General features: G+C 33.0%; 1 protein-coding gene across 2 annotated transcripts in view; it reads left to right on the top strand.

Annotated features, from left to right (window-relative positions):
* Window positions 1-21,773, top strand: part of LOC149806996 (uncharacterized) — a 68,343-nt gene extending 46,570 nt beyond the window's left edge. For both annotated transcript variants that reach the window (XM_089960508.1, XM_089960501.1), the window contains 5 exons: window positions 2,391-2,561; window positions 5,393-5,468; window positions 7,583-7,634; window positions 11,060-11,107; window positions 14,112-21,773. In XM_089960508.1, the coding sequence (XP_089816634.1) occupies window positions 2,391-2,561; window positions 5,393-5,468; window positions 7,583-7,634; window positions 11,060-11,107; window positions 14,112-15,596 (1,832 nt within the window). In that variant the 3' untranslated portion in view covers window positions 15,597-21,773. The remainder of the gene's footprint in view (window positions 1-2,390; window positions 2,562-5,392; window positions 5,469-7,582; window positions 7,635-11,059; window positions 11,108-14,111) is intronic.
* The last annotated feature ends 853 nt before the right edge of the window (window positions 21,774-22,626 follow it).

Here is a 22,626-nt window from a genome sequence, read left to right as displayed (position 1 = left end):
TGACGTCAGCAGTGTACTATACATGTGTAGGCCTATTATACTAATGCCAGGCGGCTGCTGAAGCTGACGTAAGCAGTGTACTATATAAAGCCCAATCAGATAGGTTCAGCATTTAAAATATTTTAGACGTTGTGCGAGACAGTTCAAGCTACTGTTACATAAAACTTATTATTTTATCCATTTACGTACAATAAAGAACAGTAATGCCTCGAAAGTGTGTTAATACCGCGGACAATTTTTGCTATATTTGTGGGGAAGTGACATTTGCCAACCAGAAGAAAAGTATCAATTCTCAAGTGAAGAAGGCATATCATCTTTACTTCGGATGCAAGGTTGGTGACCAAGACAAGCCTTGGGCTCCGCATATATGCTGTGCTACATGTACAACACAGCTTTCACAGTGGTTGAATTGCAAAAGGTCATCAATGCCGTTTGCAGTCCCAATGGTGTGGAGAGAGCCAAGCAACCACCTAAATGACTGTTACTTCTGCTTGGTTCCTCCTCTTTCCGGCGGAATAACGAAGCGAAAGAAGTCGAGAATAGTCTACCCAAACATTCCGTCTGCATTGAGACCAGTTCCACATGGTGAGGGACTTCCTATTCCAGAACCTCCAGCAGAATATTCTCTTGATTCATCTGACGAAGACAAAGGTGAGTCGACCTGTTCTTCTCCTGGTCCATCAGCATGCAGTGATCCAGATTTTCACTGTGGTGCATCATCAACCCCACACAGAATAACACAGGAAGAACTAAATGACCTGATTCGTGATTTGGACTTATCAAAGAACAAGGCAGAATTGCTAGGATCAAGACTCCAACAATGGAATCTTCTAGAAGAAGATGTCACAATTACTGCATATCGAAAGCGCCACCAGCAATTGGAGCCTTTCTTCAGAAAGGAAAGTAATCTGATATTCTGTTCCGATATTGAGGGCCTCATGAATGCTTTAAAAATCACTCATGACCCACAAGAATGGAGACTATTTGTGGACTCTTCGAAACTGAGTCTCAAGGCTGTGCTTTTGCACAATGGAAACATTCTTCCATCTATTCCAGTAGCGTATGCTGTCCACATGAAAGAGACATACGATAACTTAAGGCAGCTACTGAATTCCATTGAGTATAACAAGTACAGCTGGCACCTCTGTGGTGATTTGAAGGTAGTTGCCCTTTTAATGGGACTGCAGCAAGGATATACAAAATACATGTGTTTCTTATGCGAGTGGGATAGCCGAGCAAGGGAAATGCACTACATGAGGAAGGAATGGACTCACAGGCAGAATGTAGCCATTGGAGAGAAGAATATCCAACACCCAGCTCTGGTTGAGGCTCAGAAAATCTTGCTACCACCCCTTCACATCAAACTAGGTTTGATGAAGAACTTCGTGAAAGCCATTGACCGGACTTTGCCAGCATTCCGATACCTGCATGAAAAATTCCCTCGACTCAGCGAAGCAAAGATTAAAGAGGGAGTTTTTGTGGGTCCTCAGATTCGAGAGCTTTTCAAAGATGACCGGTTCAACAACTTGCTAGAAGGTGACGCGAAACAAGCATGGAATGCTTTTCGCCTAGTTTCTACAAACTTCCTCGGAAATGTTAGGGCAGAAAACTATAAGGAACTAGTAGAAGACATGTTGATGAAGTATAAGAAACTTGGCTGCAATATGTCTCTAAAGATTCACTTCCTTCATTCCCATTTGGATTTCTTTCCTAGCAACTGTGGTATTGTTAGTGATGAACACGGCGAACATTTCATCAAGATATCGCAACAATGGAACAAAGATACCAGGGAAAATGGTCCACTACAATGCTGGCTGACTACTGCTGGACACTCCTCAGAGATGCTCCCGAACAGCTGTACAAGAGACAGGCGAAGAAATCTAAGATGTAGTCAATGACTTGATTTTTTATAGGTAGGCTATTACAGTTGACCTTTTACTATTGGAATGCATTTCGTTATGTAAACATTAATTTCTTGCAGATTACAAAAAAACTAGAGCCAATTTTGCAATTTGACTGTCATATTCGTGTTCAGCACATAAAAATTGATAAAAATTGACTAATTTTATTTCAGTAACATGACTTTTGTAAAAATTTGTTGTCCAGTGATAATTGCTTGCATTTAACTTATAAACACAGAGACATGTATATATATGTATATACAATTTTAATTTTAGCCAGACTTTGCATTTAGATGCATTCCAGTAGACAAGTTCAAAGTTCTCTGACATTGAATTTAAGGTCAATGGTCTTGGCTCACTTTTTAGCTGCACTGGCTTGCGAGCAATTGATATTACAAATAAGTAAGATTGGACTTTTTTTTCAAACCCATTTTGTGAATATATCTGAAAATCACCTTGAATGATGCCATTTTCATTTTTTTTTTATAGTGAATCACAGCATGCTTGATTTAAATACAATTTCACTTGAGCGAGATATCCACAATTATACTATTAGAAAACTGAAACCAGGAGGACGCTACAAAGTTTGGATTACAGCGATAACATCAGCAGGGGAAGGACCACCCACAGATGCGATTGATACATATGTTTACATGCAAGGTATTCACTCAATATGAGTATTATTGTATTTACATGCAAGGTATTCACTCAATATGGGTATTTTTGTATTTACATGCAAGGTATTCACACAACATAGGTATTTTTGTATTGATTTACACACAAGTAACACTCAGTATGGGTATTTTTGTATTTAAATACAAGATATTCAATCAGTATGGGTATTTTTGTATTTACATGCAAGGTAATCACTCAGTATGGTATTTTTGTATTCAAATACAAGGTATTTAATCAATATGGGTATTTTTGTTTTTACATACAAGGTATTCAGTCAATATGGGTAATTTTGTATTTACATGCAAGTTATTCACTCAAAACTGGTATTTTGTATTTACATACAAGATATTCACTCAATATGGGTATTTTTGTATTTACATACAAGGTATTTACTCAAAACTGCTATTTTTGTATTTACATACAAAGTATTCACTCAATATGGTTATTTTTGTATTTACATGTCAGGTATTCACTCAATATAGGTATTTTTGTATTTAAATACAAGGTAATCACTCAGTATGGATATTTTTATATTTACATACAAGGTATTCACTCAATACAGATATTGTTTTATGTAAATACAAGGTATTCACTCAGTTCTGCTATTTTTGTAATTAAATATAAGGTATTCACTCAGTATGGGTATTTCTCTATTTTCATAGAAGGTATTCACTCAAATGGGTATTTTTGAATTTACACACAAGTTATTCACTCAATATGGGTATTTTTGTATTTAAATACAAGGTATTCAATCAGCAATGGTATTTTTGTATTTACATGCAAGGTATTCACTCAATATGGGTATTTTTGTATTTACAAACAAGGTATTCACTCATTACTGGTATTTTGTATTTACATTCAAGGTATTCACTCAGTATTGGTACTTTTGTATTTACATACAAGGTATTCACTCAGTATTGGTACTTTTGTATTTACAAACAAGGTATTCACTCATTACTGGTATTTTGTATTTACATGCAAGGTATTCACTCAGTATTGGTACTTTTGTATTTACAAACAAGGTATTCACTCATTACTGGTATTTTGTATTTACATACACAGTATTCACTCAACATGGGTATATTTGTATTTACATACAAGGTATTCACTCGGTACTGGCATTTTTTTATTTACATACAAGGTTTGCACTCAGTATGGTTATTTTGATATTTATCATATTTATCAAATGACAAGCCCATACTTGATGATAAACTACCCTATCATTTTTAAAATGTTGGAACCATTGTTACTAAAGATATGGTAATAATTTTCTTCCAGGTATTAGAGGCATGGCTGCTATTAGAGTTCTACTTTTTATTTTAAAATCTCATCGCTATAAGGAATGAACTATTAATAAAAGTACAATAGTGTACCAGTATTAACCACAGCTACTTGCAGAAATGACCAGTCTGTATAGGATTTTCTGTATCTAATATCATTTGTGCCAATTGTTTCTTCTTTAGGTTTTTTAACATGGCAATATAAATTGTATTGGAGCTGTATCTAAAATATATATTAATGGAAACAGCCTGAAAAAGGGATATAGAAATTTACTTTGACCTAATTCCATACTGTTCTTCCTCTGTTAATGCAGTCATTACTGATCCTCATGATGTTTTTATAGGGTTAATAACACCATTTTTTAGCAAAGATAGGCTATACATGGCGGCCAGTATAAATGTGGGGAAAGAACCCTGGAAAACCCCGGAAAGAACCACCGACCCAAAAGAAGCTACTGGCAAGCTTTCTCACATACCCACATTGGCTGAACCTGACACTCAAACCCATGCAGAGGTGAGATAGCAATGATCTATAATGGTGAGCACTTTAGACCACTTGGGGCACCACTTAGTAGGTCATAAGACAAATTAAGATATAACATTAAGGCATTTGAATAAAAAAAACAAAGTTTTTAACAATATATGTTTTTATTTTTTTAATGAATTATTGAAGAATGTGCACATGTGCTTGTAGTCAGCTTTATATATTTCATATGGGGTTCTTGTAAAGATCTACCTTTCTTAGTGTGAATTCACTTTTATTTTTGGGATACATGTACTAGTTTTTTATGGATTTCATACAAGGATTTGACTCAAGATATTGATATGAATTCACTTTTATTTGTGGAATACTAGTTTTTATGGATTTCATACAAGGATCTGACACAAGATATTGATATGAATTCACTTTTATTTGTGGGATACATGTACTAGTTTTTATGGATTTCATACAAGGATCTAACACAAGATATTGATATGAATTCACTTTTATTTGTGGATTACTAGTTTTTATGGATTTCATACAAGGGTCTAACACAAGATATTGGTATGAATTCACTTTTATTTGTGGATTACTAGTTTTTATGGATTTCATACATAAGACCTACTTTTGTTAAAGTCATTTCACTTTTGCGATATAAATTTTTATGAATTTCATACAGGGTTCATACACACAATTTAACTTTATTAGTGAGAATTCAATTGTATTTGCAGGATAACAGTTTATCTGAATATCATACTGTGTTCTTAGACAAATTTACATTTAGTAATGTGAATTCACTTTTATTTGTGTGATGCCAGTTTTATGGATTTCATGCAGGGTGCTTACATTCAAGTGGGGTTCTTACATTCATACAGGGTTCATACATTCATACTGGGTTCTTACATTCATACAGGGTTCTTACAAGATCTAATTTACAGTATCATGTAGCCTATCATAAATTTGTTACTAGCAGTTAAATAATTCAAAAAATTTCCTTTTACATTGAAAAATAATGATCACAATATTAATTCAATTTTTGTGTCTTTTCTTTTCAGAATTCCCATTGTGGGCCAAGGTTATGATTGGAGTAGGCTCGCTTATTGCTTCTCTGGTTATACTCATTTGTGTTGTGTAAGTAATTTGCAAGTATTAATGTCTCTGATTTTACTCATTTGTGTTGTACAAGTAATTTGCAAATATTAATGTTCTACAGTAATCATTTTTAGCACTAATAGTCATAGACCAGAAGAGTTTATCATGGGATGACTAAGGATTGCCATGAAACTTTGTATAAACATTCACCCTAAATTCTAACTGGTTCTAAATGAAAATAGAACTGCTAAGATATCCAATATGACCACAACTCACAGTAGCCATCTTGAGAATCTTGATTTCACTTACTCCTCAAGATGGAGTTTTCACTAAAAGACTTCTGTGATGTCAGATTGGTCGAAGTGAAAATGGTGCAAATGTAACAGGGAGATTTGATATGAGGAATAGTGATCTCATGTTATAAATACCTTTGTGGTTTTCTTCCACATAAAAGTAACAAGAAAAAATAGGAAAGTAAAGATCTATCAAGCAAACAAAGTGCCCATCCAAGTTTTATTAATTGTAGTGTTCAGTAATAAAAACAACCTGTTAAAAAAGTTTGATAGCATGAATTGCTATTGAAGTATATAATAATTAATAGCACCAAGGAAAGACTATTTTCACTGGATTTTTTTCTGATAAATTAACCATCATGAATGAGAAAAAGAGAGGTGATCTTGATCAACACTGTAATCTGAAGAAATAAAGAAGTTTCAACTGCAAATGATTGAACCTGTTGTCATGTTTCAGATATGACAAAACATTAAATGTGATGTTTTTCAAGCAATTAACAAACTTGTCAGTCTGCACTTGTTCACCCATGTGGGATGCAAGAATCTGGCAGCAAAGAAGATATTAACAACTACAGACCCATATCAACCTTACCAGTTCTGTTCAACTACTTGAAAAAATGTGTTCAAGACAATCTTTTGATATACCTATCAAACTATAACTTCATTCCTAACAACCAATCAGGGTTCAGAGAAAACCACTCCTGTGAGACAGTCTTCTTCTCCATGATAGATAGATGGATTACTACCTTAGACTGAGAAAAATTAGTTGGATCCATACAAGTTGATCTTAGAAAAGTTTTAACCTTGTTGATCATGATATTCTTGTCAACAAATTGAGCATTTATCAATATGATAATACAATGATTGATTGGTTTACATCATATCAAACAACAAGAAAACAGTATGTCAAAATAAATGTCAGTTTTACTAAAGAAGAACCAGTTACATGTGGAGTACCACAGGGATCAATTCTAGGCTCACTCCTCTTTCTTATTTTTATAAATGATCTGCCACTGAAAACAGGCAACTGTATTTTATTTACTGGCTAATATGCAGTGGATACTGCTCTGTCAATGTTACTGATGTTGGAACATTTACCACTAGATCTAGAAGTGTTATTAGCAAAGTTGTTTTACTTAAACCCCCTATTTCCATGGTGTGCCTTTTTAAACAAAATTCAACATTATAAATTTACTCCATTTTACCTGATTCTTTCTAGTTACAAAGTCTGGTATAAGCTAATGCTTGTTTGACTTCTCTATATTCAGGATAGTGTGCTAACCATGGACTCCATGACCAAAATTTCAAAGATTAGGCCAAACTAAAATGAAAGAAAATTTTGAATTTGCAGTAGCCATTGACTGAAAGGCTTATATTTGAATTCATCTATTTAATGTATGAAGTTTAGGACTGTATCTTTATTTCCATTTTAAAACAGTACTATTGGACAAAATTAAATGCACAAAATACCATGAAATGAGAAAATATATGTAATTTACATAAACTTAATCTCATTATCCTATGTTTAATTGATGTTATATTCCTCTGTGCATCCAATAAGCAAAAAAAAAAAAAAACCAGTTTCCACCATTCTGCACATATATAGGTAACAGTGTCTTTGCTTTAATTAGGCATCTGGCAAAGCTAAAATCTCTTAGAAATAGATGTATTTAGATGCAATCACATGTAGCAAAAAAAAAAGTAGTTTCCTACTCCCATTTCAGGCAAAATTGAAAGAATTTCCCTGGAAAAATGAGTTTATATTTCTGATTAAACTGTTCAGTGGCCTTAAAGTATGGATTTTTCATTTAAGCTTTTTAGTTTATCTGATATCTTAAGTTTACTTTCTGATTTTTCCAGTAAATTCCAGAATTATCTCAAGAGCCGACGAGAAGCATTTAGCTTGATAGAGGTATGGCATTTGTTTTCATCTTGCCAATGATACATGGAGGGTAAATCATATTTAGCTTGTACCTGTGTTAAATTTGTATGCTTGTAAAATTGCTCATGTTGATGTTACTGTGTAATACATGTTTAGATGTTAAGCCCTAATGGAGAAGGAGTACAGTGAAACCTGTCTTGGCAGACACCTTTATATAAGGGAAACCTGTTCACAATGGACAATTTTGTCATCCCCTCTCTAGCATTCACACATTTGTAAACTCTCTATATGGGACATCCATTTATAATGGATATCATTTATATATCTTTTTTCTTCTAAGTGTCCAACAGCTTTGTTACCTATACAGGGGTCACTTGTTTAATATGGCAACATTTATGAATTCCTTTTCTGAATTTCCTTATGAACAGGTTTCACAGTCTTTGCAAGCTTGTAAAAGATGTATGTTTTGTCATTTGAAAATAGTCTTGATTACTATATAAACTTAATTAATTACAGTAGAATTAGTCAATACTTTTCAAACATTACCCAGTCTACATCATTCACACAAAGTTTTGTTTGACCCTTTATAAGTATCAGGAATAGTTCAGGTTTGAAGACATTTAACATAATATATAAATCCAGTTAAAATGGAAATGTCTCCCTTAAAGTTTACATATATAAATCCAGTTGAAATGGAAATGTCTCCCTTAAGGTTGACATATATATCCAGTTGAAATAGTAATGTCTTATTGAAAGTTGACATATATAAATCCTGTTGAAATGTAATTGTCTATCTAAAGTTGACATATAAATCCAGTTGAAATTGAAATGTCTCCTTCAAAGTTGACATGTACAAATCCAGTTGAAAATGGAACTGTGTCCCTTAAAGTTGACATATATAAATCCAGTTGAAAGGGAAAAATCTCCCTTAAAGTTGACATGTTATGGCATGAAAAGATTTATTTGGGAGTGAGTGTTTATTAAATATATACTTTATATGAAGTGAAATTATGAACATTTTATGACAAAAATAAGTTCCTTGCAGTAAGTTTTGTATTTTATAATATGTTGTATTTGTTTAACATTTTCAAATTCTGTGCTTTTACTTCCTATTACTCCTCGAAGTTGCTATTTAATTTTCTTGAGAGTTGTCACATACACATGACTTTTGGTGTGTATTAAACTTTATGATGGTAAAGAATGTGTCACATACAGAATGACATTTTGTATGTGTAAGACATTTTGATGTTAATGAATGTGTCACATACAGAATGACATTTTGTATGTATAAGATTTTTTTTATGGTAATGAATGTGTCACATGCAGAATTACATTTTGTACATATAAGACATTTTGATGTTAATGAATGTGTCACATACAGAATGACATTTTGTATGTATAAGATTTTTTTTATGGTAATGAATGTGTCACATGCAGAATTACATTTTGTACATATAAGACATTTTGATGGTAATGAATGTGTCACATACAGAATGACATTTTGTATGTATAAGACTTTATGATGGTAATGAATGTGTCACATACAGAATGACATTTTTTACGTATAAGACTTTATGATGGTAATGAATGTGTCATACAGAATGACATTTTGTATGTGTAAGACATTTTGATGTTAATGAATGTGTCACATACAGAATGACATTTTGTATTTATAAGACTTTATGATGGTAATGTAAGTGTCACATACAGAACAACATTTTGTACGTATAAGACATTTTGATGGTAATGAATGTGTCACATACAGAATGACATTTTGTATGTATAAGACATTTTGATGGTAATGAATGTGTCACATACAGAATGACATTTTGTTCGTAAAAGAGTTTATGATGGTAATGAATGTATCACATGCAGAATGACATTTTGTATGCATAAGACTTTATGATGGTAATGAATGTGTCACATACAGAATGAAATTTTGCATGTATAAGACTTCATGATGGTAATGAATGTGTCACATACAGAATAACATTTTGTATGTATAAGACTTTATGATGGTAATGAATGTGTCACATACAGAATGACATTTTGTATGTATAAGACTTTATGATGGTAATGAATGTGTCACATACAGAATGACATTTTGTATGTATAACACTTTATGATGGTAATGAATGTGTTTCATAAAGAATGACATTTTGTATGTATAAGACTTTAGGATGGTAATGAATGTGTCACATACAGAATGACATTTTGTATGTATAAGACTTTATGATGGTAATGAATGTGTCACATGCAGAATGACATTTTGTATGCATAAGACTTTATGATGGTAATGAATGTGTCACATACAGAATGACATTTTGTATGCATAAGACTTTATGATGGTAATGAATGTATCACATGCAGAATGACATTTTGTATGCATAAGACTTTATGATGGTAATGAATGTGTCACATGCAGAATGACATTTTGTATGCATAAGACTTTATGATGGTAATGAATGTGTCATATACAGCATGACATTTTGTATGTATAAGACATTTTGATGGTAATGTGTTACATACAGAATGACATTTTGTATCTATAAGAGTTTATGATGGTAATGAATGTGTCACATACAGAATTACATTTTGTATGTATAAGACATTTTGATGGTAATGAATGTGTCATATACAGAACGACATTTTGTACATATAAGACATTTTGATGGTGATGAATGTGTCACATACAGAATGACATTTTGTTTGTATAAGAGTTTATGAAGGTAATGAATGTGTCACATACAGAATGACATTTTGTACATATAAGACATTTTGATGGTAATGAATGTGTCACATACAGAATGACATTTTGTTTGTATAAGAGTTTATGAAGGTAATGAATGTGTCACATACAGAATGACATTTTGTACATATAAGACATTTTGATGGTAATGAATGTGTCACATACAGAATGACATTTTGTTTGTATAAGAGTTTATGAAGGTAATGAATGTGTCACATACAGAACGACATTTTGTACATATAAGACATTTTGATGGTAGTGAATGTGTCACATACAAAATGACATTTTGTATGTATAAGACTTTATGATGGTAATGAATGTGTCACATACAGAATGACATTTTGTATGTATAAGACTTTATGAAGGTAATGAATGTGTCACATACAGAATGACATTTTGTATGTATAAGACATTTTGATGGTAATGAATGTGTCACATACAGAATGACATTTTTTACATATAAGACTTTATGATGGTAATGAATGTGTCACATACAGAATGACATTTTGTATGCATACGACTTTATGATAGTAAAGTGTGTCACATACATCATGACATTTTATATGTATAAGATTTTTTGTGCTGAAGAATGTCTTACATACTGCATGAATTTTGGTAGGTACAAGACTTTATGATGGTAAAGAATGGGAAAGTTCTCCGATTGTGTTTATTATATTTCTTTACAACTTTCAACATTCTGTTTCAGGTCCCAGACACCAGAATGCCATTGGTGAATAGTTATGATTATGTAGAGGTATGATAATGATATTTCTCAGCACGGTCTGATCTTATAATAATAGGGGGACATTCCCTTTTGACAGGATGGCTTGACTATTGGACAAGACATTTGACAGTGTACTAAAATCTTACTTCTTCATCTGGGTTATCCCCATGGTGTTTTTAGAATGCATTTTAGACTTTGCATTATAAAGTCCATGACTGCTGTAATTTTTAAAATGCAGTTTGGACTTTGGCATTTCAAGTCCATGACTGTTGTAATTTTTATGTGCATTTTGGACTTTGGCATTTCAAGTCCATGACTGCTGTAATTTTTAATGTGCATTTTTAAGTGGCATGTGTTTCTTAAGGCCTGGCATGCTTGGGGAGAACACTGCATATTCATCACTGTATAATTAGCACCCATATTTTATCGTGTATAACTGACACCCAGTTTGGAACATAACAGACTCAGCCTTGGTGTAATCATTTAATACGCAGGTAGATCTGAGTCTATATATTGTATGTTTTATCTGTGATTTCATGTGAACAATATAGACCCCGATCTTGGTAAATTATGTGACAGTGGCAGATCTGTCTATACACTGTAGACCCTGATCTTGTGATGCTTTATGTGACAGTGGCAGATCTCAGTCTATACAGTGAAGACCATGATTTTCTTCTGCATTATGGGATAATGGCAAATTTCAGTCTATACAGTGTAGACCACGATCTTCTGCTGCATTATGGGATAATGGCAGATCTCAGTCTATACAGTGTAGACCCTGATCTTCTGCTGCATTATGGGATAATGGCACATCTTAGTCTATACAGTGTAGACCATGATCTTCTGCTGCATTATGTGACAGTGGCAGATCTCAGTCTATACAGTGTAATCTCCATCAGGGAACAGTGAAGACCCAGATAATCTGGTGCATTATGTGATATTGGCAGATCTGGATCTTTGCTGCTTATAGTTGGTATGTATTAATTTACACTAGTTAATACAGTATAAACAACTGTATCAAATCTGATGTCCCACAATGCACCAGCAGATAAGGATCTATGCTATTTGTTAAAAATTAGTTTTAAAATACCCCAAGTTAGACTGAGTGACATGTCGTGTGATGAAAGATCTGGATCCAAGGAGTTTGTACTTGAATGCCCATGTGTATCACCTCTGATATCACAATATATGATACACATGTCTCATGATGTCAAAATACAATATGATATGTATGTCTCATGATGTCAAAATACAGTATATGTATGTCCCATGATATCACAATATGATCTGATACACATCTCATGATGTCAAAATACAGTATGATATGTATGTCCCATGATATCACAATATACGATACACATGTCTCATGATGTCAAGATACAGTATGATATGTATGTCCCATGATGTCAAAATACAGTATGATATGCATGTCCCATGATATCACAATATGATATGATACACATGTCTCATGATGTCAAAATACAATATAATACATATGTCTCAATATGAAACATATCCCAAGAGATATCCAAGTTTAATGCCATATTAGTTACTTTTCCAATGGCAGCAGCAAACATTTCTTCAGGTTTTGATTCAAGTTTTTCATGGACTGGTAGATTTCCTAAACCGGGTATAGATTCTCATCATATTTGCCATGAATAATAATGAAACTCAGACAGCTCATATGAAATGCTTACTCACCCCTTTTCTTTGGGGTCAAGGTTACAAAGAAAATTTGCATTTATGTTGAAGTTTTCTCATTTTCTTAATTCATTTCCTCAATTCATTAAATTAAGGTAGATTTACCAAAATATCAAAGCTTAATTGTGTTTGCATATGTTGTTGCATAATTATTCTGATGTCAGAGGACTCAAATCGTAATTTTTAATGGAGCCATGAAGCTGAGTTTGATCTGTGTGCTCATTCAGGGTTATGACTGGTTCTGCTCTACAGTTTCATACTTTGCACATGGTTGAATTTTAAGAAAAGAGAATTTCTAGGTTTTCCTCACAGGTTATCCTGTTATCTTAATAAAGATTTATATCAAGGTATTAATTCCCTTTATTTTGATGTGTGATTGTTTGGTGTTATTTGAGTAATATGTAATACCACATATTAAAATATTTCAGTAAAAGTACATGACAGTAGCACCGAGGTATACCAACGTTCTCTCCCTTGTGCTTATTGCAAATGAACACAGCTTCACCATAGAGTTTCAGAAGTGCATAATAACTGTAGGCTGGAATCTATGGTGTCATGATTTTCATGATCAGATGGTGTTTTAACAATGGTGTCATGGTTTTTATGCTCAGATGGTGTTTTAACTATGGTGTCATGGTTTTTATGCTCAGATGGTGTTTTAATTATGGTGTCAGGATTACAGCTAAAGAGACCTTTTTTGAATAAACAACTCTTACTTTTTAAACTAAACAAAACTGTTCAGAATTTACAAGAATAATAAATATAGAAAGGTATTAAAAGTTTTATAGAATTATTATCAGTAGCTTCAAAGATACAATGAATTCACCGTATTTCATGGGGGGGAGGAATAATTTTTCAAAATTTATTTCATTCTTGATACAGATAAACCACAGATTTAAAGACCATAGGAAAATGAACATTCATTGGAAACAATATGATCTCATTTCCAAGCCATGAGTTTAAGTGATAGAGTATAATTTTTCTTAAACCACAAATGATAATTGATGCCAGGCCATGAAAATAACTGAATTCATGGTCTTGGATGTTGACATTATGAATATTGTGTGTCCCAGTCATCATGTTTTTAAAAAAATAAATTCAAGGTCTAGTCTATATATTATAAAGCTATTATTGGTTTGACAAAAGTGCGAGGTGAGGAAATCAAACAAAACAAAGAAAAAAACATTGAATAGATGTCCATTTACCCCTTATTTCTGGTGCAGTAGGAGATCTAGCTGGGTAATAAAGCAGTTGAAACCCTGCAACAGTATGTGATATTTGATTGATTAGAGATACTGTTAATAAGTGAAAATATTTGTCTGCACTTTTCCAGATCCCATTACCTAATGGTAATATGCATCAACAGAATGGTCATGTGATAGTGGATGACAAGGCAGATGAGCCAATTCCAGACATGGATGAGAGTGAAGAACTAAGCAGGAAAATTCAATTGATACCAAATGGAAATGCTCAAGTCAGCATGACTAATAATTCTTCCAGCAACAGCCTTTCATTGGATTTATGGCACAGTGACCAGATACAAAGGCTACTGGATATGTCCTTTTTAGGCAATGGTCACAAGGATTATGGCCCCTATATCTCCAGTAATGATATGAATTCAGCATGCAGTGACACTGAGTCTGACATGGACACCAAGGATGGGAAAGAGATAAAGCTGGTTGCATTTGTAGTGACAGATGAACTTGGTCACCAGAATGTAAATCTACTGCCTGAAGGCTACTGTAGAGCTGTGGGTAATGGAGATGATGTTCCAAATGGCAAAACTAATCCAGTGCTCTATGAGGATAGGCTTGATCACAAATTTTTCAAGTTGCAGGGTCAAGCAGTGCTTTCTCAATCCATTGATTCTCTTTTGAATGATGGTCCAGAGCTACATGGACTGCTACTAGATGACTGTAAAGGAAACACTTGTGAGAGGGACAAAGATGTCCATTCTGTTTGTGTAAAAGATTCATCACATTTGCCTCAAGAAAATGTAACCATTCAGAAGGATGATTCTGAATCCGATGATTTAGCCCTTTCATGTGAAGATTTGGCCCTTTCATGTGATGATTTGGCTGATGCTTTATCAGATGATTCTTTGTCATTATTTGATGAGATATGTAGAAGCCTTGATAAGAAGACAAGTGGATATGTTCCTGCACATGAAGTACATGATGATGGAGAACCTTTGCTTAGTAGCATGAGACATGCTGCTTACACCCATCTTGATGAGGTCTCTTTGGGATCTGATGATGGACATGTGAAATCTGAAGCTGCAGGTGTGAGATCTATAATTGATAACATGAGATCTGAAAATGATCTTGTGAGATCTGCTGACAGTGAAATAATTCCTACTGATTTTGTTAAATGTGATGATTACACTGTGATCATAAATGATAACAGCATGAAAGCTGTGGGTGATCCTGGGAGATGTGGTGATAATTTTGAAAACTCTTGTGTGGACTCTTTGAGAACCTTTGTTGTCCCAGGTACATTGTATGAAGACAGTCCGAAAGTAGATGACTGTGATTCTATGCACCATAATCAGAATATTGTACGAAATGGAGTTCCAGATAATCAACAGAAAGAAGATACGGTTACATTTTTGAGTCAAAATGAGAATGATGGCCACCAAATAATAAAACATCCCTTCAGAAAGAATTCTGCAATGCCTCATGTCCCAAATGCAATGCCTCATGTCCCAAATTTTGTGCGAAATGGATTGGTCAGACTCCCCCTAGACACGAACTTAGCAAAGAAAGTTGGAAAGGATGGTACCAGCAAAAATGGTTATATTCATTTACCGACTGCCTGAACCCATGTAACAGTGGAAAATGGAGAAGAGGATACTGATATTAGCAACTATACCAAAGTATTTGTTGATATAAAATGATGGTATTTTATTACTCAAAATGACAGTGTCACTGATCACGATTTTGATGTATAGCCCTGCATTTGTCATGCACCATCCATTGTCCATCCTTAGTCATGCAACATTTGTCTGTCAGCAACTGCATGTTACCAATCTGGCATCGATGTTTCTGATCTGAACTGTGATCTTGCATCTGAATGGCTGTTATTGTTATTACCCTGGAGGCCATATTTCTGATCCAGTTTTGATCAAACTTGGAAAATTTGCCGCATCATGAAGATACTTGATCAATTTGATAATGAGAAATGTCCTTCCATATTAATGAGATTATTTCACATCTGATTGGTCAGTCTTATTACCACTCTGTAGGTAATATTTCTGATCTTAATTTGATGAACTAAAAATAGGCTTACATTAAAATCTTATACCACACATATTAATAAGGTGATGTTGCATTTGATTTGCTGATTTTATTACCATTTAGGTGATCATGCATCTGATTGGCTTATTTTATTATGATCTATTTGATCTTGGCTGATTTTATTAGCACTTTAGGAGTCATATTTCTGATCCAGTCTTGATCCAACTTGGAATACATGCTTATATTATCAAGGTCTTGGAAGTGCTTGATAATGCATGAGATCCATGCATACTAATATGGTAATCTTGCCTATGATTAACTCGGCTTGTTACCACTGTGGAGGGTGTAATTTCATCTGATTTTGATAAAACATGGAATCTGTCTTTATATCTTCAAGATCTAAGAAGAGATCAATAATGAGCAAATCCTTGCATATTCATGAGGTAATCTTGTTTATTATTGACCGAGTTTGTTGCCACTCTGGAAGGCCTACTTCTGATCCAGTTTTGATCAAATTTAGAAAATGGACTTGTATTCTCAAGGTCACGAATGAGTAAATAATGCAAAATCATTCCTAGTTTGTTCCTTTATAGGCCACCTTCCTCCAACGTGTTCTTGCACAGGAGAAATAAACATATACTCGATGTTATAAATAAGGACCTTCTCAATACTCAAATAAGGAACAACTGGATGGAATTTATTGAATCATTAGGCCTAGTCCAGCTGGTAAATTAACCCACAAGGGTAACAGAAAAATCAAGCACTCTTATTGACCACATTTATGCCAACCTACCAGACAATGTGGCTTGTATTAATATACCAGATGTTGGTCTTAGTGATCAGTATCCTACTTTTTTGACAAGAAAGGTTAAATGCAAGAGAAATAAGAAAAATACACACAAAACTATCACTTACAGATCATTCAAATATTTTAATGAAAAACAATTTCTCAATGACCTTTGTAAAGTTCCATGGAATATGATCCCAAATTTGGATGACATAGCTGAAGCTCTGAGGGTGTGGTCCGACTTATTTATGGATGTAGTCTCTAAGCATGCACCACTGAAAGTACATTGAGCAAAGAATGAAATCCAACCTAACTGGCTTACTACTGAAATTGTAGAAGCTATGAAAACGTGAGACCAAATCAAGGCTATGGGAAACCATGCACAATTTAAAGTATGGAGAAATAAAGTAACAAAATAATAAAAAGCTAAAAAAAACTTATTATCAATCATTGCTTGAAAACAAAAAGAGCAACACAAACTCCATTTGAAAATTCTTCAGTGAACTCACTGGAGGAACACACAAAGATCAGAGAAATAAAATACACTCATTTCTGGTAAATGTCACCATAGTCACTAATGACACCGACATTGCAAATGTTTGGAATGATCAAGGTAAAACAAAGATTTTTTCAAAAAACATTTTTACTTCAGCAGTGGATGTTCATGACTGAATCAAAACCCAGAAAGCATTTTCATATCTCTATCCATGTGGGGTTGAGTCTTGGGCTCAACCAATGTGGGTATGTGAGAAAGCTTCCTAGTAGCTTCCTGTGGGTCGTTGGTTCTTACCTGAGTATTCCTAGGTAATTCCTCCACCAGTTATACTGGCCATGTATTATCTATTATGTGCTGAAAAATGGCATTAAAACCCACAACAACAAGAACACACATTGTACAAAATATTACCACCAGAAACCAAAAACTATGAAGTTTGTCACACGTTATAGATACAACTTTGTTAATTGGTAGCCACCTGCAATTGCTTGAGATCAAAGAGAAGAGTGTTAAGGTGGACAAAAGTATATAATTACAACTAAGAGATTTGTTTACTTGATACCTGTGTCCTCACGTTAAGCTGTTATAGTTATATCTCTCACATGTATTAACTTACTATATATACCACCATGTCAGCCAGTTCCGCATGTCAGGTAATTCTGTGCAATGATACAACATTCCTGTAAACATTGGATCACATGTTGCTTTTGGTAAAATATTCAATTTCTATTAAAAAAAACAGAACAAACGTCCTTTAATTAAAAGTGATATTCATAAACTGTACAAACATATTCCACATTTCTACCCTAAATGCACGTAAAAATGTGATTTCTAAATGTCAACATGAAGACCCACTCCATGACCGTCTTGAACTTGCAACCCAGAAAATTATATTTACTATGTATCTTTAAGAATCATACAAATAAATACATTATATCAAAGATGGAAATTCATACCTTTAAACAATACTGCATTTTAATCCAAGTTTCCAATTTTGCAAGAAGTTGTCCCACACATAAAATATCGTCTGCTATCCAAATGTCAACTTGCCACTAGAACAGGATTCTGAAGATATTCCACGGCTTATAGTCTGTTTCTAAATTCTTTAGTAATTTTTTTCTTCCCCTATAAACGAGATGTTGTAAACACATTACATCCTATTAATTGTTGTTTCTCTTCAACATAATAGCTTATTTATTTTATAAAATGTAAAACTTTACTAATTTTTGTACAACATCAGTTTAGTTTGCTTAATATCTCTTGCCATTTATTGCTTGCCATTTATTGGCATTGTTACATTGAATTTTGTAAAACCAGCTATAAACCTGACCTAATTACTTGACTAAAATGCTGACAAAGATGGTCCAAAGTAATGTATTTAATTTCATTAACCCGATGGATAAACATTACATCTTTTTCAAGCTATTTGTAGAATAGGATGACACATTGCAAGTCATGAAAACACAGGAGTGGTATCCTGTGTGCCCTAAATTAGTATTATTTTTAACATAATATTCTGGTGACCAATGCCTCTTTTCAAATGGTAAGCACTGCAGTAAGTAATTTATTTTCATCAATAGGTCAAATTCGGTATGCGTTTTGCTTCAGTATTGGTGACAAAAACCTTACACGCACAGAAATGCCTGACAGCAGTGTGTATATATATATATATATATATATATATATATATATATATATATATATATATATATATATATATATATATATATATATAATCACCTGAGCTATAGTCCTTTGCCTAGTAACAACAACCCTCCCCTATCATCAATGCCAACATCTTCATATTTCTTCCCTTTTTATCATTTGTCTTGACAGTATACAATAACTCCACATTAAATTTATGTTACTGTTTGATATTATTACATTATTATATGCTCTATTTTTTCTCTGTTAACTTTACATTGTCAGAATCATTCAGTATTTTACTATATTGCACACCTTCATATTGGACTCGCATGCAGGACACGTGTGCCCAGTAATGCATTAGGAACTACTTTGTAAACAAATCATGTACACTCATGTAGCAGACACTTTAAGTTTTGGTTGATTAAATTTGTTTCTGATTGAATTAAAGCAGATTTTTCGTGGACTGCCACATATCAGCTGGTTTGCTACATTCAGCGTTAACTTTTTTGATACAAAGTTTTGAATTTTGTTGATAGACACCAGATTTCATAAAACTGCTGGGTTCCTACAAATTACATGCAAGTTACAAGGCATACACGGTCTCCTTTAGCTGGTAATAAGAATGGCTAAAAAATATACTTATGTTTTACATCCTGAATTTCCTCAAAATGCACTTTCTTAGTTCTACAAAGCCGAATTAATTGAGCCATGTTCTCAAGCTTGATTACGCATTTCGAAATTGTACTGTAATTTTGACTAGATTACAAGTGCAATAACATCCTCCTTACTGCACTCAAAATGAAATAAACATTATATTCCATAGCATCTTTTTGATAATTGCAATTGAAAGACTTCATATTTTTCCCACATTATGATTTCAAACATTCAATGGCAGAACAGAAACACGCTTGCAGATGTCAACATGCTGCTCCATTGCCACTCCAAAGTACTTTATATAGAATTGGCACATAAATCCAGTCCATAATCACAAAATTTAGTAGAAACAACAAAAATACCAAAATCTATTCATTCCAGATCAAATGGAAAAGTTGTTGCAATGCGCATTCATTCACAATATGACTCCAAATTTCAATTTTAAGTAGACCAAAACAACATTTTCTTTTGAAAGTTATGTCTAGCATGCAACTAAGTTCAAATTTATCTGGCCAGAGTTTAGTGCGCATTAATAATCTTGTTGTTGTGTAATGATGAATCTGTGCTTGTGTATTTAGTTTGGAATACGGCACAAATTCAGTTACTTTGTTTCATGCAGTGTAATTTTGTTTACATAATTAAGCCTTAGGTAGAATAAGAAAATTAGCATATAATAAAAAGGTTACTGCATTTGTATGGGAAAATATGAACTTGTTTTGTTGGATGGATATACTGCACTCCCAAAGTTGTGCAGTATTTCCATTTGAAAAACTCGTTCATATTTTCCCATACAGATGCAGTAACCTAAAAATACTGTATGTACTTTTAAAATCTCATTACCATGTTTGCAATCCTATGACATCATTAGTCACATTTACCTCATTATTAAAGTAAATATTGTTGATAAAGAAGAGAGAGCTTAAAATAAACTTAAGCTTGTTGCTCAAAGTTACAGTAGTCCCATTATTTACACCATTTTATATTATTTTATCTTTTATAATTTATTTTGTATACCTTTCATGGAATTTATCATTTTACCTTTTACCCTTCACCTTATAGGGCTTCATATTTATTTTGAAGAGTTTATCTTATTAAAGTTTATTAGAGTTTTTGCTTTTACTAAGTAGCTATGATTGTGCTGACATGCCATTCATCCAGTACATTCTTGCATGTATACTCACCCAACTTGATCATCTAAATTGATGTGTTCTTCCATTTTCAGTTTCTAATAAGTAGCATAAACTCCACGTTAGTAGAAAAGTCAATCATACTAGCCATAGTCTCTTTTATGATAATGATGGCAGGGTAAAAACAAAAGTTTTTCATTTGAGCGTGGAGTTTTCAGATAATGTTATGTATCCAGCATTTGAGCACATAGTCTTTAAACATGGTATGTATCCAGCATTTGCTGTAGTTACCAGCATTTTTTATTTAAAAAGACCCTAGTTTTCACCTTTCTCTAGCACTAGGGCATGGGAGACATGATCTTCATCATTTTATACATTGTAGCAAATAATGTTGTTTTAGGATAATTTCTGAACAGTTCTAACATTAACAAATTAGTTGGTTAGACATTAGAAACATCTCCACTCATGTCCTTTCCAGGGATGTTTTGTTTCTGTGTGTGTGTGTGTGTGTGTGTGTGATGTACGTGTATATATGTACATGTATTTATGGAACTTTGAGACACATCAGCATTACCATGGTGATGTTTTGTGTGTGTGTGTGTGTGTGTGATCAAAATGGGTTCAGATTTTTTTATTTTTAGAGAATTCTCCAGCATTGTCAGATGTAATCTCCAACATTTTCTGTTTTTATCTTCAGTGTTTTAATTCTGAAATTTTTATGTATGGGTTTGGGTTATTTGCAGTCCATTACCTTCTTGTTTCTTTATGCTGTATTAATTTCAACTAAAAATTATTGTATATCCATATTTTGTAAACATGTATTTTATCACCATAAACTTACCATGTGCATATAAGTGTCCATTTACTCACATTGCCTTTTAGAATTCACCCTTTATATTTAATATGATTTTTTAAAGGTTGTTTTTTATATTTTTAACATCCTAAATCTATTCATATAATTAAAGAGGTATTACAACATTCAGTGTTATTATAAATAATGTTATTGAGATGGATTTAACCTTTTTTTTAATAAATAATTTTAATTATATTAATTTTTCCTGTTTTAACACATTCACAATTATTACACATTTGGAGTAAACAGTTTTGTATTCTGTTTTTGAGCCAATGAGTATTTTGTTTTTACTCCTCTTTTGATTATTACTAATTACTAATGTGACAATGTTTTAAATTTTTCACAGTAGCCCATTTGTGGTGTGATTACAATTCTAAAGAAGAAATTCATTATTTTGGATAATTTACACCTCTGCCACAACAACTGATGAGAGACGTGGGATAAATAATGACAACAGCAAACGTTTGCGCATCAACAACTGAGTAGAGACATGGTTAATAAATAATGACCACAGCAAAATCTATGAGTGAGGATGAAACTGGTCAGCAGTAGGGATGGTGATTCTAGAATCTTTAGTTGATGCATGAGAACTAGTCTCCATTGTACACTCTATATATATATATATATATATATATATATATATATATATATATATATATATATATATATATATATATATATATATATATATATATATATATATTGTCCAAGGGAGGCAATCAATTTAATTTAATCAATTTATTAGACTTTTATAATAGTAAAGTTTTCATGTAGTATTAAAGAATTTGTGCATCAATACAAGAATTACAGAGACAAACTATAGAGTTCATTGAAAACATAGAAGACATTGGATTAGTTGAATAAGGGATTGAAGAAGACACTGGATTAGTTGAATAAGGGATTAAAAGAACAAAAAAACAGCCTTAATATGGTTGAGTTGTATACTTGAATGAAGGCTGGAGAAAACAGGGTTAGGTCCCTCAGTGTTAAAACATCCTTGATCAGATTGTGCTGTATGCTTCAATAGGATGGAGAGAACAAAATTTCA

The sequence above is a fragment of the Sinohyriopsis cumingii genome, chromosome 1, assembly GCF_028554795.1.
Source record: "Sinohyriopsis cumingii isolate HCF-2022 chromosome 1, ASM2855479v2, whole genome shotgun sequence".
NCBI lineage: Eukaryota > Metazoa > Mollusca > Bivalvia > Unionida > Unionidae > Sinohyriopsis > Sinohyriopsis cumingii.
Note: the sequence above shows the minus strand (reverse complement) of the source record. Positions and strands in the feature narration are given on the sequence as shown.